General features: G+C 48.7%; 1 protein-coding gene across 5 annotated transcripts in view; it reads left to right on the plus strand.

Moving 5' to 3' along the window:
* LOC147426674 (structural maintenance of chromosomes protein 6B-like) overlaps window positions 1-23,203 on the plus strand; it is a 209,963-nt gene that overhangs the window by 141,786 nt on the left and 44,974 nt on the right. For all 5 annotated transcript variants that reach the window (XR_015186303.1, XR_015186301.1, XR_015186304.1 and 2 more), the window contains exons 20-24: window positions 1,488-1,583; window positions 1,669-1,802; window positions 19,136-19,238; window positions 19,556-19,635; window positions 19,741-19,819. Coding sequence is in view for 2 of the 5 variants with exons in the window: in XM_086499210.1 (XP_086355336.1) it covers window positions 1,488-1,583; window positions 1,669-1,802; window positions 19,136-19,238; window positions 19,556-19,635; window positions 19,741-19,819 (492 nt within the window). In the remaining 3 variants the exon portion in view is untranslated. The remainder of the gene's footprint in view (window positions 1-1,487; window positions 1,584-1,668; window positions 1,803-19,135; window positions 19,239-19,555; window positions 19,636-19,740; window positions 19,820-23,203) is intronic.

Genomic DNA, 23,203 nt, shown 5'->3' on the forward strand with positions numbered 1-23,203 from the left:
AGCAAGCTGTAATTTTCTATTTTGGAACGTTTTGAGCGGAGCGAACACGTCTACGCGTGTCTCAGGTGCTCCCGCACTCAATGGGACAGCTCCCCTTTGAATTGGACAAGTTTTCACGCGAGAAAACTCTCTGTTTTCTTCGCAATCCTTTGCGATGGAACTCTGCGTACCTATGGAGGATTAACAATCAGCTAATTCGGTTCTTGTACAAACGGCTCTTGCCTTGGCAAACACGCGTAAAACCCCCAAAACTGTACATGATCAACTGAGAAGCCCAACGAGTGGGGCATTACCATATGTGCAAAGGGGAGTGCGCGAGAGCAAATCATCGCGCTACATGAGACAAGGCAGAAGGCAAGCTTGCCATTAAAGCTGTGATCACCTGCACCCACAACTCACTCACACACACACACACACACACACACACACACACACACACACACACACACACACACACACACACACTGTAGGCACTTATGAGCTCCAAATTTCAGCCCCCTTCTAGAAGTGTGTGTGGCCTACAGGTTGCTGCTCCTACTGCCATGTGTCCAGTTTGCCTCTATTGAGTTAATTTCCTAGTACCCACCAACTTTTAAGTATCGCATGGGGCCTAAATGACTTTGAATGGAGCCTAGCCAACCTTTTATTGCCCAGATTTCAGTGCCGATCGGCCTGACCATCTCGTGGCGACCTGTCCTTCACTGCTGTGGGTGAAACTCTCTGCCGTCAGCCGTTTCGCACTGGCCATACAATGTCCGGGCATTTGTGACTTCAAAAAGAGGGTCCCGAAAATCAAATAAAAATCAAGGGAAAGAAACCAACAACTTAGGTTAGTGGTTGTCACAGCCTTGTGACATATGCTCATTGGGGTTCCAGGTATATTCATGCAACATTTGTGCAATTGGGAAATGTATTTGTGCATTTGAGAGGTATGCTCATTGCGTTTAAGCCCTTGTTCCGATAGTCAGTAGGAGTGGTAGTTGAGTGGACACCATGGCCAGCATATCACCTACGACCACAGTCCAGATATGTGCAACTGTCTATCAGAGATATTTGTTAGCAGTTATGGATATTGTGTAGCTATTTTATATATGGCCAATCTGGTATAAGTCGGATATGATTCTTTTGGGTAGAGAGTCTTGTCATTACGCACAGCACTCTCCCTGCTGTGTTGGAGCCTCGACAACCCCATTGTACCTTGTGTGCACTCAGTCTAGAGCTGTGTGTGTTACCAGCCATTCTGTTGCTACAATGGTAAGGAGTAAATTCAGTAGGCATAGGGCACAGATAATGACCTTAACTTTCTGAGTGTGAAATGAGTATGGTAGTAAAACATGGGTCATTTGAAGCATATAGAAGATTGATGACCTATTCAAATGATGAGAAACGAACTTTATAGCGTTATTTTGCTAGGTGTAAAATTCTCTCAAGTGGCTGAGAATTATTTTGGTTAATAAATTGACATTTTTCCGTCTGTGTCATATCAGGCAGAATCGCATTATAAGAGCATCATGCAGGAGAAAGTGATGCAAGATATCAGAAATCAAGAAGCGGAGAATGAGAGGCAACGAAGAATTCTACAGGTTTTTTTTTGGTCCGTCTATCTGTATTTCCTCTGAACCCCTCCTTCCTCTAAAACCATTTACGATTCCATCTTCCGTAATTCAGGAAACTATAGCAAAGGCATCAGAAATATGCTCAAGGGAAGAGCTTGAAAGTCTGCATGTTCCTCGAAGAAGCTCTGAGCAGCTACGGACAGAAATGAGGCATCTAAAAGAAACGCTTCAGCGCGAAGAAGGAAGGTGTGTCCTCTGCCTTTTTCTAAGAATTAGACCAACACCCAGTTTGGGGCTTACCATGTAATAAGAATACTCATTCTTAATCAAAGCATCTGGTCGCTGTTTAAATTTTTAGAGTTCTGATCCCTAAGTTAATGATGAAGAAAAATTGGAGATATGACTTTAAAAGAATCGAATTTTTGCAGTTTGAGCATGTTTTTGACACGATTAGAGTGTATTTGATGCACTAGGGAGCCCTTTGTTATCCGACTACATAGACTGCCAAAGCTGCAAATACCTGTAACTCTTTGTACTAGGGAGTGGCTTGTTATCAGTGATCCCTTGTCTTTTCCAGCTAGTGGAATTAGCTGACAGATGCTTGCCAAAGCTGCCAAGAATTATAGCCCTGATAAGGGAACTTTGCAAAGAAGTAACGAGTCATTTAATCAAATTTATCACTTTGACTTCTACATACTGGGTCCAGCGCGCGGTGATTAATTTGTTAGCGCGCAGGATTCGCTGCCAGAATTTGCGCGCGAAGCAAAAGTCGCGCTCGGTCGGTTTCCCACGGGCGGGGTTGTGTCTGGCGAATACGCGCGCTGCCCTCCAGGGCCGCCTCGTGCACATGTGTCGCAGGATACACAGTCAGAGCGCTGGCTTCAGTCTGCTGGTTTGCACGCACAAGCAGACGCTGTACTCACTGTCCATTCGGTGGCTCGAGTCAGTGGAATTGTGTCAGAGCAGAGGGAAAGATACCACAGAGAACCGATGAGACAATGCATCAACTATTAATTACATAGGCAACCAAAGATAGAGAGTCCTATGCAGACCATGTATTCCAACAAAAATAGAGTTCAACTGTTCTGTACAGACCATGTATTCCAGCAAAAATACAGTTCAACTGTTATGTGCAGACCATACAGAATGGATGAAGCATTAATTACATAGGCAACCAAACATAGAGAGTCCTCTGCAGACGATGTATTCCGGCAAAAATACTCGAGCAAAAACAACTGTTCCAATCTCGTTCCAAAATGATCGCTACATAACAACTCTACCAAACAGATTTGACATCCTTGACGCAATCGCATTTAGGCGGTTTAGTTGCGTTTTCAACACATTAACTTCCTTGCGTAGCAAAACGATTTGTTCCTCCAATCTTGTCACTTGCACATCAGCAACATTCATGTTGTTGGTACTGATGGTTTCTTTGATGGCGTCGATTGCTTCAAGAAGCACTGTTCGGAGAGATGCTTGGTTTGTTGTTCGATCTCCAAGAAACTCCTTCAAGATTGCAACCAACACGTCCTCGATTCTATCTATCCGTAGGTCTTCATCGGCTTGTGTCTCCTCTTGTAACACTGCTTCACTTTCTTCTACGTCATCCATTTTTTCGTCTGCAAGACAGAACACACAAAGTTAGAGACAGATTTTGCTGAAAAACATACTAAACCAAGAACATAGGAACTAGCAATACATGTCTAAGCGGCTGTCGTGAGACCAAGGCTGTGCACCAACGGGATATACTCATCCCCTATCTCCGGATTTTGTGTGTTTCCAACTCCCAGGTCAATCTCGGTCTCTTAACCATCAATAGTTGCATATGTTGGGCTGTCATAAACATTGACAATGAGATCATACCTTAGTTTGCAAGAATGCAAAGCTAATGCATCACCTTTCTCTCTATTGCCAACGCGACAAAAACCAATCCGATCGCGGATGTGTTGTCCCGCATATTTCATCATTGACAAAGATACTGACAATGTCTTGGTAGGTCGCAGTGCTTGGATGCACCATACAACGCCAAAGCGCTTTTATCTTCCTTAGTTGCATCCCACGTCCTTGGTATGGAGTTATCCATGAAGACGATGGGTAGTATCTCCCTGTCTTTAGCATGCTATGCAATGTGGACAAGAAATCATTTCTAGCTGGGTGGCGCATCCTGAACTTCCAAAACATTAGTGCTCTATCAAAGATATTCGCCGGTGTTAAGCAGACCTTGTTTTTTACTTCATCCGCACCATAGAGGCAATATTGTAGCAGGGCTACAGTGTCACTTCACAGGACATACAGTTGGACAGTGGGTTACACTGGGACTGGTTCACACTGGACGGACCCTCTGGACGGACGTCTGGTCTGGGAGTGACACGTGGCAGGGTACCTACCGACGACCGACGGTGGCCTAGTGGACCTCGTGGCCAGGTCACCACATGGCTCACATTTATGAACCGTTGGTGGCTCTTTACGGTGGTACATATGAGTAGTCATTTGGGGCAGTTCTATTATCTTGTACGTAGTCGTGGAGAGGGAGTCTTACACAAGCACATTAGCACCATCCCTGCACATCTGAGCGTCGACAACCCCATTGTACCTGTGAGTCTTGGGTTGGAGCTGTGAGTGCTGCCACGCCAGAGTTTGTACACGGTTCTTTGAGCTAGTCGAGTCCACATGTTCTGGTCCACTGTTGTGTCTCTGTTGTTATCCATTGTTTCTATGTTTCATTCTGTTTGAGAGAGTTTCCATTTGTTTGAGTGAGATTGTCTCGCACATTGCACTGAGGGGCACCCACACTGTAGAGAGCACGACATATTATCCGCGCTACAGGTGCTCTCATTTTGGCGATCATGGTGGGACCTCAACTGAAGTCTCACTCTGTTGAGTAGCTGGTTTCTTTGCCTCGCCTGTGCAGCCTATTGGTCTGGTTCAGCTTAATCTAGCTGGTCTAGTCTCTCGCCTTGTTGGTCTGGTCCTCTCTCGCCTTAGTCCACCCAGTGCTCGTCTTGGTCTAGTCCTTCTCGTCCCTGGTCTAGTCCTTCCTCATCCTGGTCCAGACCAGGTGGTCTAGTCACTCGCCCTGGTCTAGTAGAGTCTAGACCAATATGCAGCTAAGTGAAGGTCTTCTTGCCCAAAGCTTGGTGGGGTTGGCGGTTGCTGCATGACACATACAAGGAGGTCTTTGGAGCGTCAAAGTGCACTATTGAGTCCTCTGAAGTACTACCTCAGAAGGCGTCAACCCTTGGTGCCCAGTAGAAGCATATTAACCCCATCACCCATACCTACTCATACGGCTACCTCCATTCCTTCGACTGGTTCTACATCCTCCAGGTCACCTTCTCCGGTAAGGCTCTCCCCCATTTTCTTACAGCAAGCTAGGGAGCAACAGACTCAGGAGCACGAGGCCATGGAGGAGCTCACAAGTGTTCTGGCAAAGGTGAACATCAAGTTCCCTACCTTTAAAGGTCTCTCGGTAGAAGATGCAGACGACCATGCTCGGAGGTTTGTCTCTCTTTGCAGAGGTCATGGCCTCGACAGAGAAGACGCATACCTGGTGCTCTTCCCGTCCACCTTGGATGGTCTTGTAGATAAATGGTACAGTTAGTTTGCTGAAAACCACTTTCCTACTTGGACCATGTTAAGACAGCAGTTTTGTGAAGCTTTCCGACCAGGGGATTATCAAGAGAAGATTCTAGATGAGTTGGCCAACCTGTTACTCCAGCCCAAGGAGACATTTGCAGAGCTCATGACCAGAACACAGTCCCTGGTCGCCAAGCTGCCTCAGCAACCAGGGGAATTCATGGTGAAGAAGTGGGTAGAGAAGGCTCTGCCTAAGACTTCTCAACAAAAGCTCAGAGAGTCTCCGTCCTGAAGCCAGTCTGGAGGACTTTGTTGCTACTGCTACTAGAATAGAGGGAGCAAGAAGGCAGTTCACTGACTCTCCTCAGTTAGATACTGCCCCTTTACTCGTGGACAGTCCATCAGACCCTTTGACTTCTTTAAGAAGGGAACTGGAAGCCCTAAAGTTACAGCGGGCCCTTCATGAAGAGAGATCCTTCTCTCTCAGACAGGAGAAGCCTCCACATCAAGAGGCTTATGATCAACTTAAGAGAGAGTTAGAAGAGCTCAGGTCTCAGCAGGAGACTAAGGCTATGGTATGGTGTAGTTCCTGCCGCTCTCCAGGACACCCTCCACAGGACTGTCCCCTTCGCTCTTATTGCCACTTCTGTGAAAAATCGGGTCATGAAGATAAGGATTGCTACTATATAAAGGGATTGCACAAAATACAGCAAAGTCTTGGTCCTACTCTCCAACAAGGGTTAGCACCAGCATCCAACATGGTTTCCCACTACAGCCATCCCAACTACATGCCACCTTTGCTCAATACCCCTGCTGTCCAAGGTATGTCAAGTACTTTCCCGACTCAAAGTTTTTATAGTGCTAATGCCACCTCAACCCCTCAGAGCTTCTACACTTCAGCCTCCAACTCCATGCAGCAACCACCTGGTCCCCCGTTTCATCCTTCCAATCGGCCCATACTCTGCTACAGATGCGGAGAATATGGGCATTATCAAAGCAAGTGTCCTTTACCTGAGGGGTCCCCTCCTTGTCGTCATTGCCCTGATTCGAAGGATCACTATAGTAAGGATTGTCCCACGCAAAGGGCATCCACGTCTTCAAGCTCGACTCAGAACCAACAAGAATTCACCTTCCCGAAGATAAACTTGATTACTGTGCACACCGTGCCTCAACCATCACCTGCTACTCATGTGGTTAAGCCACTGCAAGTGGAGGAGCCTGCTGGTGTCCTTACTCGGGCACAAAGAGCAGCTCTTGGTCTCAATCGGCCCACAGGTCCACCTCGCCAATCCCCACTTCCTCAAGCTGGTCTATTTGACCCAAAGGACAAGTCCTTCGAAATTGCTCAGAGCAAACCAACTTCACTGTTATCTGACATTGATGGAGCCTTCTTGGAAGCAGTGGCTGACTTGGAACAGATTAAGGTCCCAAAGGGAGCCCAGTTCGAAGGCGCCAAGCCCACAGCAAAAGCCATCTTGAAAAATACTTTTCAGCGGGTGTCACTATACGACATGCTAAGGCTCGACGCAACACTTAGAAGTGACACCCTGTCAGTCATTCAGTCTCTGTACCCGGGGGCTGGGCCTAGTGGCGGGCACCTCCCTGTACAGCCCTCAGAGTCTTATTCGATTTCCTATTCATCTGCTCCCCTCACCGATTATAAAAGTCCTTGCCTCACTGTATCTATTCTTGGGCACCAGCTATCCGGCGTCATCGTTGATGGTGGATCTGGAATCAATTTGATGCCCGAATTCACTATGATGGCCTTAGGTCTAAAGCCTACCCGACCTGCTCCTTTCACTGCTACATTGACCGATCAGAGAACAGTCTACCCAGTGGGCATAGTCGACAAGGTGCCTCTGAAGGTACAAAATTTCACTTTGAACTTGGATTTTGTGGTAGTTAATCTTCCCCAGGTAGAGGGAGGTTATCCCTTGCTGATTGGTAGGCCATGGTTGCGACATACGAAAGCACTTCACGACTGGGGAAACGACGCCATGTGGATACATAATTCTGGCTCCTCAATGCAACCTATTCTCTTAGAAGGTGGTATGGATCCCGTGGTGCAGCAAGTTTCTTTGTCAATGGAAACCAAACCTAAACAAGAACAGCCTATCACACCTGAAGGGTCAGATGAAGATCTGCTCGAGTGGTTGGAGGCCACAAAATCTATGCCTTGTTATGGAGTCTCTATTCACTCTTCGCCTGAAAGAACACCCTCTTCAAATGATTCCACAGTAACTAAATCTAATGTGCCCCCTGAGTCTATGAAGAAGCATAGCAGCAGTAAGAAACCTCCTCTACAGGAGTTCACCCCCCCTAAAACATCAACCCTTTTGGTGTCTGCTTCTTTGACCAAAAGAAAGCTCTCCTCTGTGTCTAGCAAACTCCCTTCTCAGAGCCCGTCCTGCAAGATGAATTCCAAGATCTTGATAGCTGTATTGCTCCTGATAGCTGGGTGCTCTTTGTTTGCCACTATCTACCCTCTGTCCCTCACCCTCCCTCCCCCTCTCCCCCTCGCCCTCGCCCTACTCTCCCCCTCGCCTAGTCCCCATCACTACCCTCGCCCTCGCCCTAAGTCCCTCCCCCTTGCCCACTCGCCCCTACCCAACCTTTATTCACCCTACCCTTCCTCTCTGGTCCCTTCCCAACCCAATCCAATCGGTCCTTACCCTCTCGAGTTGCTCCCTACCCTCTCCCATTGGTCCATACCCAATCCCAATCCCCTCGCCCCTACCCTCTCCAATCGGCCCCTACCCAATCCAATCGGTCCCTACCCTCTCGAATTGGTCCCTACCCTCTCCAATCGGCCCCTACCCAATCCAATTGGTCCCTACCCTCTCAAGAGTTGGTCCCTACCGTCTCCCATTGGTCCATACCCAATCCCAATCCCCTCGCCCCTACCCTCTCCAATCGGCCCCTACCCAATCCAATCGGTCCCTACCCTCTCGAATTGGTCCCTACCCTCTCCAATCAGCCCCTACCCAATCCAATCGGTCCCTACCCTCTCGAGTTGGTCCCTACCCTCTCCCATTGGCCCCTACCCAATCCTATTGGCTCCCACCCCCTTAAGCTCTCGCCCCTACCCACCCCCTTAAGTCCTCGCCCCTACCTACCCCCTCTCGCCCCTACCCTCCCCTCCCTTGCCCTCGCCCCTACCCACCCCTTCACCCTCCCCCCTCGCCCCTACCCTCCCCCTCACCTCCCCTCGCCCCTACCCACTCCCCCTTTCCCCTCGCCCCTATCTAGCCCTCCCTCCCCACCCTCGCCCCTACCTACCCCCTCTCGCCCCTACCCTCCCCTCCCTTGCCCTCGCCCCTACCCACCCCTTCACCCTCCCCCCTCGCCCCTACCCTCCCCCTCACCTCCCCGCGCCCCTACCCACTCCCCCTTTCCCCTCGCCCCTATCTAGCCCTCCCTCCCCACCCTCGCCCCTGGTCAGACTGGCATCCAGGTCAAAATGCTTGCTGGGAGCTCTATCCAGATGGACAGATGCCCAGTAACAAGACTGTTGGTGGCGGTGATGATGCCTTTAACACCTTCTTCAGTGAGACGAGATGGGAGGGGGAAAGCATGTTCCTCGAGCTGTGTTTGTTGATTTAGAGCCCACTGTGATTGATGAACCAACCTGGTTACTTACCCCAGAATTCACTTCATGCTTTCATCATATGCCCCAGTGATTTCGGCAGCTAAGGCCTATCATGAGCAGTTGTCCGTTGCAGAGATAACCAACGCATTTGAGCCATCGTCAATGATGGCAAAATGTGATCCTCGGCATGGTAAATACATAGCATACTGCACAAAGGGGCAGAGAAATTTTGTGTAATCCTATCACAGCAGCAAGTTTATGAACCTTTTTGGCTGTTTCCTTGGGGCATTCAAGCATTCACTTGGTTGCCATCACAATGCCATTAATGCTTTTCTTTTTGCCATTAAGATGGAGCTTAACTGCATCGCGTTATTACTCGAGCTTCTGATCATCCCTCTTTTCGAATTGTAGCGCGGATAATGTGTCGTGCTCTCTACAGTGGGTGGTCCTCAGTGCAATGTGCGTGACAATCTCACTCAAACAGACCGAATCTCCCTCAAACAGATGAACAAAAAGGAAACAATAGACGTCAACAGAGCTCTCAAAGACACAACAGCAGACCGGAACATATGACTCGACTATCTTCAAGACTGATACAGACTCTGGCGTGGCAGCACACTCAGCTCCAGCCCAGGACTCTCAGGTACAATCGGGTGTCGAGGCTCAGATGTGTCGGGATGGTGCAGACGTGCTCTGTGTCAGACTAGACACAGAGCTTAACCTAGACCGCGGAAGGAAGGCTGCCTAAGGAAATTTTCTAAGAGAGATAAGATAAATCAGAACAGTAAGATGGGAAAGATAGCGATTCCGAAGTTATTTAAAGGGTCAGGAGTCTGCAAAGCTCAACACCTTCTTTGATTGTCGTGCGGTTAGACCCTTGAGCGTCTCTCGAGCATGATAGCATTTGATCCGAGATCCATTGACCAAAGGCAGAGAAACTCCTTCGAGAGTGGCTATGTACTGCACCATGGGGTAGAATCTCTATCACCTTATATGGTCCTTGCCATGCTGGGACCAACTTCTTTGCTTTTTTCAGAAACTTGGCCTAATAAAGTAGCACCAGTGCTCCTTGTTTTATTTGCGGCTTCCTGAGATGGCGATCATGCCAGGCTTTACGACGAAGCTGCTTTGCTTCTAGGGCCAGTGAAGCCAAACCTCGGCTTTCCTCCAAAAGGAAAAGACGAGAGACGGATGTCGACCCCAAATTTCCATTGGCACGAAGACTCCCCACTCGCGGGGACCTTGAGTTGAATTCGAAAGGTGCTATCGCTTCCAAACCGAAAGCCAATTGAAATGGAGTGTGATTGGTTGTGGCTTTGAAAGAAGTTCGATATGCCCAAAGTGTACCGTGGATAGCTTGAGCCCAAGTTGATGGATGAAGATGACATGCTTTCCGCAGGAGTGCTATCAGAACCTTATTAGTGCTCTCTGCCTGCCCATTTGCTCTAGGGTAATAAGAACAAGATTTTCTGTGAAAAATCTTGTAGTTGGCCAGCAAGGTAGAAATTGTTTCATTCACAAAGTGACTACCCCTCTCACTGGTGATTTCCAATGGACATCCAAACCTGCACAAAATATTTTCATAGAGAAACTTGGCTACTGTAGTGCCAGTGCAGTCCGTTGTTGCAAGTACCTCTGCCCACTTTGTTGCGTAGTCGGTAGCCACCAAGAGATACTTCCGATTGCCGGGTTGGGCAGAGGGAGTAATTGGGCCAACAAAATCTATGCCCCATCTCTCAAAGGGCTGCCATGCCATAGAGACCTGCAGAGGACGGTTTGACTGTTTGCTTGGTTTAGGACCACAACGCTGACATACATCACATACCTTTACATAGGCAATTGCATCGCGGAAAATATAGGCCCACCACAGGCCACATTGGAGAATCTTTTGTGCAGTAATATGGCCAGGGTAATGGCCACCAATGGGATCACTATGGACATCCTCTAAAATATACTCGACCTCGTGAGGGGAGACACAGCGCCTCAGAACACCATCTTGCCCTGATTTGTATAGCTGGCCCACAATAAGAGTGAAAGGCCTAGACTTCAGCAACAGGCGTCTCTTCTGTAGGGGAGAAGCATTCTCTGGGTAGAGGCCACTAGAAAGCAGATGCAAAACATCGCCGTACCATTCCGGTGTAGGATCCACCTTATTAAAGAGACTGCTATCAGGATAGTCGTCAGCAACCCCTGTTGCTTCTTCACCAGTGTGAACGCGAGAAAGGTGGTCGGCGAGGACATGATGTTTGTTGGGCCTGAGTACCACTTCGAAATCGAACTCTTGAAATAAAAGTAGCCATCGCCATACTCTACCTGCAACCTGCGGCTTGTTGAGCAGATATCTGAGGGCATGGTGATCCGTAATAATTGTGAAGTGGACCCCTAATAAGTAGTGCCGAAATTTTTGCAGAGCATACACAATGGCTAAACCTTCCCTTTCTGTGGTGCTATAGTTACACTCTGCCTTGGTGAGTAGGCGACTTGCATAGTGAACAGGGCAATCCAGGTTATACTCCTTACTAGGCTGGGTCAGCACCGCACCCACAGCCAGTTGACTAGCATCTGTATGCACATGAAAGATGAGAGACCAATCAGGAGCTACTAAGATAGGCGCCTCAGTGAGGCGTTTTTTAAGGTATGCAAAAGCTTCAGACTCTGCCTTTGACCATTGAAAGGGAACAGCAGCACTGGTTAGGCGGGTCAGGGGTTGAGCCACCTGTGCATACATGCGTATAAACCTGCGATGATACCCTGTGTGGCCTACAAAGCTCTGTACCCCTTTTGGGTTGATGGGAGGTGGTAACTTTAAGATTGCCACAATCTTCTCTGGGTCAGGAGCTAAACCTTTAGCCGACACCACATGGCCTAGAAGTGTGCCTTCAATAACCAAAAACTGACATTTGTTAGGATTTAGCTTTAGGCGTGCCTCTCTGCACCTGAGGAAGACAGCAGAGAGCTGAGAGAGGTGTTCCTCTAGGTTTGCCACTGGGGTTGAACATTGAGCACCTGAGAAGGTCGAAAAATCGTCCATGGAGATGCGAAGATGATCCGTTAGCAGAGGACAAAAGATGAGATATACTGCTCTATTGAAAGAAGGTGGGACATTTTTCAACCCAAAAGACATTCGAGTGTATATAAAAATACCCCAGGGAGTCACAAAGGCCGTTTTCAGTTGATCACCTGGATGGATGCCCAATTGATTGTATCCACTAAACCCATCCATGAAACTGTACAATACATGCCCTGCTACATCTTCGAGCACATGCTCAGTGAAAGGTGTTGGGAACCCATCTGGGATAGTTACCTTGTTTAGAGCACGGTAATCGACGCACACGTGGATTTTGTTGGATTGCTTCTTCGGCGCTATCACCATGGGTGATAACCACTCAGAGTGCTCCACAGGTACTATGATCCCTGCCTCTTGCATTTTTTCTAACTTTGCCTTGACCGCCTCAGCATACTTCGGGTTGAGCTTGTAAGCTCGGCCTCTTACAGGCTTAGCCCCTTCGACCAGAGGTATGGTGTGGACACCCAATTCTGGTGCAATCCCCTCTAAATCCTTGTATGACCAAGCGAAAACATCTTTAAAAGAGTGAATGAAGGAGACGACCTGATTGAGTAGTGCGGGATGCTCCCATAACCAAGCTGCTAACAGTACGTGCTGAGGGTTGTCAGGATCTCCCAGGTTGACTTCTCTAACCGGGTCTGGGGTTGTAGCAGGAGAGGGTGCTTGTGAAGATGAGAGGTGAGCTGCCTCTTGGAGCTTCAAGACATCATGAGCAGGGGTTTGATCGATTGGAAACTCTGCATACTCTTCTTGTAACCATCCCTGTGGTAGCTCCTCGAAGGGCAAATCTTCCGATGTAGACAACCTGACGGAGTGCTTTTGAATGGGGTCCAACTTGGGAGATACTCCAGGAAGGGGGGAATCTTTGGCTAGCGCATGCAGAGGAGATTTCTTCCCCCTTCGGTGATGTGTGATAGGTTCCCCAAGACCGAGGGCTTCCATCGGCGGTTCATTCGACGCATGAGAATGTGGGGCTGACACACTTACTTCTTTGACTGTTGTACTGTCTGTAGGACTTTGGACATTGGTGTCCTCCTGAGGATTTTGAAGAGAGTGTAACTGGCGGCACAGGTAAGTTTTGAGTAGAGACCATGTAGCATGGCATCGAAGCGGTAGCTTCCAACCACTGTAGCAGGTTCTCGTCAGACCCGTCAGGTGGAATGGGCTGCTCCGAGTCAGGGTTGGACTGTACTGTCAATGAGTTGTATTGAGCCACTGGATCCATCCCTCCTTCAAGCCGGATTGGTTGCATTTGGGAGCCGGGAGTGGATATCCACATGGCGTCGTTTCCCCAATCATGAAGTGCCTTAGTATGCCGCAACCATGGTCTACCAATCAGCAAGGGAAATCCTCCCTCCACTTGAGGAAGACTGACCACCACAAAATCCAAGCTAAAAGTGAAGTCTTGTACCTTCAAAGGCACCTTCTCGATTATGCCCACAGGATAGACTGTCCGCTGGTCTGCCAATGTAACAGTGAATGGAGCAGGGCGAGTAGGCTGGAGACCTAAGGCTGACATGGTAAATTCGGGCATTAGGTTGATTCCAGACCCGCCATCCACTATGACGCCTGAGAACGACTGCCCTAGAATAGATAGAGTAAGGCGTGGACTTTTATAATCGGTGAGGGGAGCAGCCGGATATGAAATCATGTAGGACTCCAGGGGCTGCACAGGTAGGTGCCCGCCACTAGGCCCGGTACCGGGGTACAAAGATTGAATTATTGAGAGTGTGTCACTTCTAAGAGTTGCATCGAGCCGAAGCATCTCATAAAGAGATATTTGCTGAAAGGTGTTCTTCAAGATTGCTTCCGCAGTGGGCCTATCTTCTACAACTTGGGCCTCCTCGGAAACTTTGACCTGTTGCAAATCAGCTACTGCTGCCAAGAAAGCTCCATCAATGTCCGAAAGCATAGAGATTGGCCTATTCTTTGCACCATTTACGGGTGCGCCATTTTGAATAGGTTGCTGAAGTGTTGGACCGGATGGTCCACTTGGCAACCTTAAACCCAGGGCTGCTCTTTGTGCTCGAGTGAGCACCCCAGTAGGCTCTGCTGCTCGTTGTGGCTGAACTGTATGTGTAGCAGGTGCTGGCTGAGGAGTGGTGTTCACTGTGATTAGATTGATTTTCGGGAATGTAAACTCTTGTTGATTTTGATTTGGGCCTGAAGAAGAGGATGCCCTTTGTTTGGGACAATCTTTACTGTAGGGGTCCTTAGACTCCGGACAATGTCTGCAAGGAGGAGACCCCTCAGGTAAAGGACACTTACTTTGATAATGCCCATATTCACCGCATCTGTAGCATAGGATTGGCCGATTTGACGGACGAAAAGGGGGACGAGGTGGTCGCTGCTCTTATTGTTGCATGGTGCTGGAGGCTGAGGTGTAGAAACTTTGGGGAACAGAGGGAGTATTGGTATGATAAAAACTGTGGGGTGCAAAGTTGTTGTGCATACCTTGCTGCATAGGGGGTGTTGTCAGTAGAGGAGGCCACTGGTTTTGATGGCCGAAGGGTGAGACCATGTTGGATTCAGGTGCTAGCCCTTGTTGGAGGGAAGGACCAAGATTTTGCTGTATTTGTCGCAATCCCTTGAGGTAGTAACAATCCTTATCGTCATGTCCAGATTTCTCACAAAAGTGGCAGTAAACCCGAAGGGGGCATTCCTGTGGGGGGTGCCCCGTAGAGCGGCATGAGCTACACCAAACCATGGCCTTAGTCTCTTGCTGACATTTGAGCTCTTCTAACTCGCGCTTAATCTGTTCCAATGCCTCATTATGTGTAGGCTTCTCTTGTCGAAGAGAGAAGGACCTCTCCTCTTGAAGAGCTCGTTGTAGCTTTAGGGCTTCCAGTTCCCTGCGTAAAGAAGTTAAAGGATCAGTAGGACTACCTTCCGAGAACACAGAGGGAGTATCTATTTGAGGAGAGTTGTTGAAGAGCTTCCTAGCTCCCTCTATTCTAGTAGCAGCTGCGATGAACTCGTCGAGGGTGGCGTCGGGTCGGAGACTCTCGGAGTTCTAAATGAGAAGTTTTGGGAAGCGCCTTCTCCACCCACTTTTTAACCATGAATTCACCGGGTTGTTGGGGAAGCTTGGCCACCAGTGACTTAGTTTTAGTCATAAGCTCCGCAAAAGTCTCCTCAGGCTTGAGCACCATGTTGGCTAACTCATCCAACACCTTCTCCTGGTAGTCTCCCGGCCTGAAAGCTGCACAGAACTGTTGTCTTAAGGCTGCCCAAGTTGCAAAATGGTTCTCTGCAAATTGGCTGTACCACTTATCTGCTAGGCCATCCAGGGTGGATGGAAATAGTACCAAGTAAGCATCTTCTCTGTTCAGCCCACGTCCCCTACAGAGAGATACAAATCTTCTTGCATGGTCGTCAGCATCTTTTGAAGACAGCCCTTTGAAGGTAGGGAACTTGATGTTCACCTTGGCCAAAACACTAGCTAGTGGCTCCATGATTTCTTGCTGAGTCTGTTGCACGATAGCTTGCTGTAGCAGAATAGGAGAGAGCTTTTCCGGAGAAGGTGATCGCGAAGATGGGGAACCTGATGACGAAGGAACGGGTGAGAGCTTTTCCGGAGAAGGTGATCGGGAAGATGGGGAACCTGATGAAGGAATGGGTGATGTGATATGTGGAGGTATAGGTGATGAGGTTGAAGGATTTCTACAAGGTGTCAAAGGTCGTCTTCTGTGATGGTACTTCAGAGGGCTCAGTAGTGGGCTTTGACGCTCAACTGACCTCCTTGTATGTGTCATGCAGTGACCTCCAATCCAACCAAGCTTTGGGCAAGAAAACCTTGAACTGGCTGAAGATTGGTCGAGACTCTACTAGACCAAACGAGTGACTAGACCAGCTGGACCAGGGACGAGGAGGACTAGACCAGGATCTAGACCAGGCAAGTGACTAGACCAGCTGGACCAGGGACGAGGAGGACTAGACCAGGGTCGAGGGGGTCTAGACCAGAGACGAGGGCAAGTTGGACCAGGGCGAGAGGGGACCATACCAGCAAGGCGAGAGACTAGACCAGCTAGATTAAGCTATCAAGGGTGAAACTTGACCAGACCAATAGGCTGCACAGGCGAAGCGAAGAAACCAGCTACTCAACAGAGTGAGACTTCAATTGAGGTCCCACCGTGATCGCCAAAATGAGAGCACCTGTGTGTCGTGCTCTCTACAGTGGGTGGTCCTCAGTGCAATGTGCGTGACAATCTCACTCAAACAGACCGAATCTCCCTCAAACAGATGAACAGAAAGGAAACAATAGACGTCAACAGAGCTCTCAAAGACACAACAGCAGACCGGAACATATGACTCGACTATCTCCAAGACTGATACAGACTCTGGCGTGGCAGCACACTCAGCTCCAGCCCAGGACTCTCAGGTACAATCGGGTGTCGAGGCTCAGATGTGTCGGGATGGTGCAGACGTGCTCTGTGTCAGACTCTCCCTAGACGACTACGTGCAAGATAAGATAGAACTCCCCCAAAAATGACTACTCATATGTACAACCATAAGAGCCAACGGCCCATAAAGAACATCATCTAAGTCTATCCCCATTGGGTGGCGGTGGTGACCTGGCCACGATGTCCACTAGACCACCCTGCCACGTGTCTGCCCAAGTGTGAACCGACCAGACCAAAGGCCAACTGACCAAATCCCAACTATAAACTACTGTCATATGAAAGTGAAAGTGACACTGTAGCAGGCTACAACAATTTCATCTACAAGTGCGGACCAGGTCTTTTTCTTCTCACTATAGTTATGGAGGATAAAGATGCGTTGGATCCAAACCGAGCATATCTCTTTGCTGAGGAGCCTCAGTCTGTTTTGCCGATTGGGATTCTTGGACTATGCAATCATATTGGGTTCTTGCCTATTCAAAGGCTTAAAGCGTTGCAAGCAGGACAATGTTTTACGCCACTTTTGAGGCATGTAAGGTCATGGTTGGGCCTAGCACCTGCTTCAAGAAAAGTACGGATGCAGCACCTAGTGGTTTTCTTTCACAGTTTTTTCAGTATTCCTCTCACCGAGACGGTGAGCGGTCTTGTGGCGGGCAACCTGTAGCAGGGCTACAGTGTCACTTCACAGGACATACAGTTGGATAGTGGGTTACACTGGGATTGGTTCACTCTAGACGGACCCTCTGGACGGACGTCTGGTCTGGGAGTGACACGTGGTAGGGTACCTACCGACGACCGACGGTGGCCTAGTGGACCTCGTGGCCAGGTCACCACATGGCTCACATTTATGAACCGTTGGTGGCTCTTTACAGTGGTACATATGAGTAGTCGTGTGGGGGAGTTCTATTATCTTGTACGTAGTTGTGGAGAGGGAGTCTTACACAAGTACATTAGCACCATCCCTGCACATCTGAGCCTCGACAACCCCATTGTACCTGTGAGTCCTCGGCTGGAGCAGTGAGTGCTGCCACGCCAGAGTCTGTACACGGTTCTTTGAGCTAGTCGAGTCCACATGTTCTGGTCCACTGTTGTGTCTATGTTGTTATCCATTGTTTCTGTGTTTCATTCTGTTTGAGAGAGTTTCCATTTGTTTGAGTGAGATTGTCTCGCACATTGCACTGAGGGGCACCCACACTGTAGAGAGCACGACATATTATCCGCGCTACAAATATAATTCTATGCCCTTGTTCACATCATCAGCAGTGATGTTGTGCACCACTTTCTGGAAGTGTACCTCACCACTTTCCTTCAAACAGTATCCGACCATTCCCTCAAAAGTGTGTAGCTTCTGTTGCTTCAATGCTCGGCACAAGACCATGCCGCGTGCAGGCGTTTCTTTATCCCAGCCCAAATAACCTTTGATCTTCTTGTTGACGGCAACCAACGATGGCGTCCACAAACGGACAACCATCTGAAAGTGTAAGTGGTAGAGACTACCTCCCCTCTCTATTCACACAAGCCAGCAAGAGTTTCATTTTCGAGAAACGATTCCATGCGCTGCAGCAAGCTAATATCTATATCACCGCCCCCTACGGAGACAGTGACACTGATCTCCATGACTTTGCTCGCAGGTTTTGGTCGTCTACCAACCTTGGTACGCTTCTCCCTTTTTGCGGAAACAGGTTTATCTTGGTTCCCCTTCGCTCGTGCCTCGCATTTCAATCTAGGCATTGGAACTATACTGCATGTAATGACTCAGTGTTGCTGTGTGTACCAACACCAAGCAACATAAAAACAGTGAATCAGTAATTCCTCTCTAAGCAGTCTGTGCTGCTCTCCGTTCCACTACCACAGCAAGCCAGACAATACGGCTCCAGCACAACACCCCTTGACAGAGGCTGATACTCAGACGCAATGTCACAGCAGTTGAATGCAAGAGGAAAAAACCAAGACACCAACTCCAAACACTGCACACACCAGTTCTGGGAAAAAACAGACACCAAGCCCAAACAGTGCACACAGGAATTCTCCACGCAGAGATGAACTCCACTCACCTCGTGTCAACAGTCCTCCGAAGCGCAGCGACAAAACCAGCATGGCCACCCTGGAGCATAAATAAAGAATCGACCCTCCGCCACCTGCTGCGATGTGTCCGCGCCCACGGTGGCGACCGCCACGTCGCACTCCAGGCTTCTTTTCGATTTCAGGCGCAGCTCAAACACAGCGCATCTCGGTGGATTCCCATTAATCTGTCCTGCTTACAAAATCGGGGACACATACTCACAACATGCGGACGCTTGCAGAAAACATTAATAAAGATGGCATATATGTTGAGTAATATTGTCCACAGAGCATGTTACAAAGAGAAATTCCCCATATGTGCAATCCAACTTGATATTCAAGTATTAATGCTGTTCCTCCAAATCTGTGCGCTCCAATATAGATGTCCCATAGGGTGCATGTCGCAAATCGATGGCCCTGCCATCATTGATGACCCAGCCATCTTGGCAAAGACTCTCTTCACCTCTTTGTCAGCTTGCAGGACCCAGCTTTCCCTCATGAGTATGGGCGTACCCTCCTATGCTCTATCTGCATGCACGTAAGGCCATCATCAAGATAGATCGGTTTGGAGCTTGTTCCTAGAGACTATTCAGGAATAACTTGTCTGATTTCTTCAGAGTGACAATCATAATGTGTGAAGTTATTTTCAACCTCCATTATGTCTGACATCAACTTTTACGTCTTTGATTTATCTTGAATGTTTGAACTGATAAGGTGATGGGAACAGTCTGTTCGTTGTTTTCTCCAAATTCTTTATGCATTAGTTTTCTGCCTCCCATTTCTCTATTTCAAGCTCCATTAGTTCCTGGAAAGTGACTTTGTAACTGGCATTCTAACAAGTATCTGTGCCTTTAAGAGTGCTCACTTGTGGCATAATTACTGGCAGGCATGAAGAGTCTGCAGATGAAATAAGGAGCAAGTTTAACAAGATGCAACGTCGTGTTGAAAAGAAGAAGGCTCAATATTCATCGTACCGACAAAAGCTTGCTGTATGTAACTGGAATATGTGTTTTTCGATTACTGTCTTGTCTGTCTCCAGGCTTTTTCTTAATGCAGTCTCTCTAACGTTTTGTTCTGAAGAGATATTTCAGAAGAAAGTCCAATGTGCTGTTTTTATGTTTCAATGAAGCATGTGCTTTTTGTTTTTGCCTTTGGACCTCATATATGTGTGTGCGTGCACGCTGTAGCTATAAAAAATCAGCTTATTGCTGTAACATTTTGTATCGGAACACTAAACAATCATGCTCTCCCCTTTCAAATGTTGAAATAATCCATGCTAATTTAGACATTCTCATTTTTTTGCCAGATGGTAGAGGAAGCTCTAGGGGCGAGACTCAAAAAATTTCAGAGGAATTCTTCTTATTTAAAGAGACAACTCACATGGCAGTGAGTGATGCCCTTTCTTGCTTGAATTATCCAATTACATGCCGAAAATCAATGTCTTATCTGAAAGATTTAAGCATTGTGCTCCTTGTCTGGTGTTCCTTCCAGGTTTAATGGCCATTTACAAAAGAAAGGGATGAGTGGGAAGATACAAGTTGATTTCAGCGATGAGACATTGGGCATACAGGTTTAGCATCACTCTTGAAAGATAAGGAATATCACATGTTTGATTATTGTGTCGTTTAAATTCTTTTGACCTGCTTCAATGCGCGACAAACCTCCGACTAACATACGATTTTTTCCAGTCGTAACCCAAAAGGGGTTTTTTCTTAGAAGCGAAGGGGCAGCTTAAGTAGAGGGGCAACCTCAAGCAGGGGACGAGCTTCTCAAGGAGAGGGCCATCTTCTCAAGCAGGGTCTCCCCAAATCAACTTAACAGCAATGGCTCTCACGTAAGCTGCTGGCGCGTCCTGGCTGCTCGTACGCAAGAAGGGAACGGGTCACAGGTGCAGGTCGCGCCTCTCATACGCATGCGTGATGAACGTTCGAACGTTGGTTTTGCTTACGCCGTCAGTTTCATTTACAAAATGGGACTGACAGGCACAGCCTAAGGTTCATATTTTGTGGGCAAAAGCAAGGGGGGTGCTTGAAATTTTTTTCATAAGCAGAGGGGCAGCTTGTGCTTTGTAAGCGAGGGGACTGCTTGGCTGCAATGAGAGGGGCTGCTTGGGCTTTGTACTGTTTCAGAGTTTCAATAGTGAGAACATCCCCTTCTCTTGGGCATTGCTGTTTTTTGATGTTACAGCAACAATGTAAGGTTAGATGAACAGTGCAGAGAGTTGGGCAAGACAGCCTTACAGCAGTGCAGTGAGGGGGTTTGCGCGTTGTCGAAGTCGGCACCCAACAGCAGGTTGTCACTCTCTCTCTTCACAGGCCCAGGCGATCCCATCGCAAGGAATTGTTCGATTGCTTGGGGATGGACCAACCAGTAGATGTCGGGGGTGACAACATTTATGAAATCCCGCCTAATGATCAAGGAGCTCGAAAGCATTAAGGAACAGGTGAAAACTCTACGAGAAGAGGAAGGGAAAAAGGCATGAACAACCTCTTCATGGGCGGAGCACCTATTCAAAACACAAGAGAAGGCTGATAAAGCTGAAATGTGGATTGAGGACGCAAAGAAAGGAAAAGATAAGATGCAAGAAGCCACACCGACATCGACTATCATCAATATGACAATTGAGGAGGAGCAAAAGAGAAAGACTAGAGCCCTTCATGTGCGTGTTACATGTCTCAAAGACACGGGAAAAGTAGAAGAAGAAGTGCAAGAGCTCTTGAAGCGCATGGGTATTTTTGAACCCACACACATAGGTGCTTGGAGAGGTGGCAAGAAGGGAAGTGATGAGAAAGGAAGGCCCAAGGAAAGAGCACTCATTATACGCTTCCCTACACTGAAAGCTAGGAAGGAATTCCTAAAGAAGAGACCAACACTCAAGTAAACTGGGATATTTCTGGGTGATGACCTCATGCTAACACAAGTAACACACATGCAAGAGCTGATGCCAGAGATCAAGGCGGCGAGGGAGAAAGGGAAAATTGCTTTCTACAGGGGAGGGTGAGTAGTGGTGTTGGAAAAATGCACCGCATGACGATGCGAGACCTATGGGGACCAACCTTAAAATGGCAGCATGGAATTGTAACGGATATCAATGAAGGTAGATGTAGGTGCATTTGAGGATAGCTTTAAGGGAATTTTACTCGGAAACACATCAGACTCCTGGCAGCAGATTACCTAGAGTGACGGGATACCATTGGGAGACTACTTGTAGGCAAGAAGTGAGATCAACGCATATAGGACGTGGATCAGGAGGTGTGGCAATCCTAGCCGCATTCACAACAGTAGACACAGATGGAGGCTCATGCTTCGCCCCAGAGGGACTCTCCAGAAGCCCCCTCGCCCGACCTTGCAGAGCTCACCATCCGACTTGCTCTCTCACCAGCAGAGCAAGCGAGCCTAGCCGTAGAGGTGGACTGCCTCCAAGCGACCTCCGTCATCTGCAAGATCATTGGCACCCGACCTAGTAGAGGAGAGATGCGTGATCTCCTCCAGGCCCGTCTTTAGCAGAGGTGGGCAAGATTCTTGATGTTCAGTTTCTTGTGCGTGGCTACTACCAGATACAGTTTGAGACTCCCTAGATGGCGTCCAAGGCTCAAGGTCATTGCCATGAGTCCCGTGGCCATCCGAGCAATTCGGGCACACTTTCGACAGTGGCGCCATGGTTTTGATCCAGCTACCGACGTTCTTGTCGAGGAAGCAGACCTGCCTATCTCAGTCTGCTTCCCGGGCCTGAGAAAGGAGTACCTTCCGCCCCTTTCTAAGTTATGCTCAGAGATTGAGACTATCCTGGAGACTCCTCGCACGACAGCCTCTGTAGTTGCCAAGGCAGTCGGCATTCCCACAATAGGTGTTCTGGTTCGGGACACCTACACTCTCCGGAGGTCATCCTACTACCTAGGGTGAGTGGTGGTTGGTTCCGTCAGAGCGTGGAGTATTTGGGCCTCTCCCGAATTAGTGCTTTATTTGTCGTCAGATGGGCCATCTTGCGAAGGCCTGTCCACGGAGGAGACCTCGACCTTCATTGCAGGCTCAACCCTAACCTCCAAGGGCTGGCTAGCAGCAGCAGACAGAGTCACGGGGTACGCAGGCAGGGCCACTCTCCGAGCCTGGGGCTCAGGCGGAGGAGGGCTGGCTAGCAGCAGCAGACAGAGTCACGGGGTACGCAGGCAGGGCCACTCTCCAAGCTTGGGGCTCAGGCGGAGGAGGGCTGGCAGCAGGTTCGTGGTCGGCGTCAACAGGGGCCACCACATCATCCTGGCACTCAGAGTGGTCCCTAGGCTTCAAGCCAGTTGCAGCGGGTTTCCGCATGGAATCGTTTCAACCCTCTTGAGTAGGAAGAGGTTCCAACTCCACCTTCCATCTCGGCCCCCCCTCCCCGCACGCCTCCTTCCTCCTCCGCTCCACCTCGTCCTTCTCCCTCTGCCATTCCCCGCCCCCCACTCCTGCTCCTCCCACTAGCCCCCCTGCTTCCACTTCTCCTCTCGATCCTACCCCACAGCCGACCCAGGTTTGTGGTCACTGCGTGACACATACAAGGCAGTCATTAGAGCGTCAAAGCGCACTACTGAGTTCTCTGAAGTACTGCAACAAAAGACGTCAACCCTTGGTACCTACTAGAAGTCCATCAACCTCATCACCCATACCTCCATCCGGTTCTACGTCTTCAAGGTCACCTTCCCAAGTAAAGCTCTCTCCCATTTTGTTACAGCAAGCTATTGAGCAACGGGCTCCTGAGCAAGCGGCCATGGAGGCGTTGACCAGTGTTTTGGCGAAGGTAAACATCAAGTTTCCTACTTCCAAGGGACTCTCCTTAGAAGATGCACACGACCATGCAAAGGAGGTTTGTATCTCTTTGTAGAGGTCGTGGTCTTAATAGAGAAGATACTTATTTGGTGTTGTTTCCATCAACATTGGATGGTTTAGCCGACAAGTGGTACAGTCAGTTTGCAAAGAA

This window comes from Adiantum capillus-veneris, chromosome 24 (assembly GCF_014529385.1).
Source record: "Adiantum capillus-veneris isolate H3 chromosome 24, ASM1452938v2, whole genome shotgun sequence".
NCBI classification, from domain to species: domain Eukaryota; kingdom Viridiplantae; phylum Streptophyta; class Polypodiopsida; order Polypodiales; family Pteridaceae; genus Adiantum; species Adiantum capillus-veneris.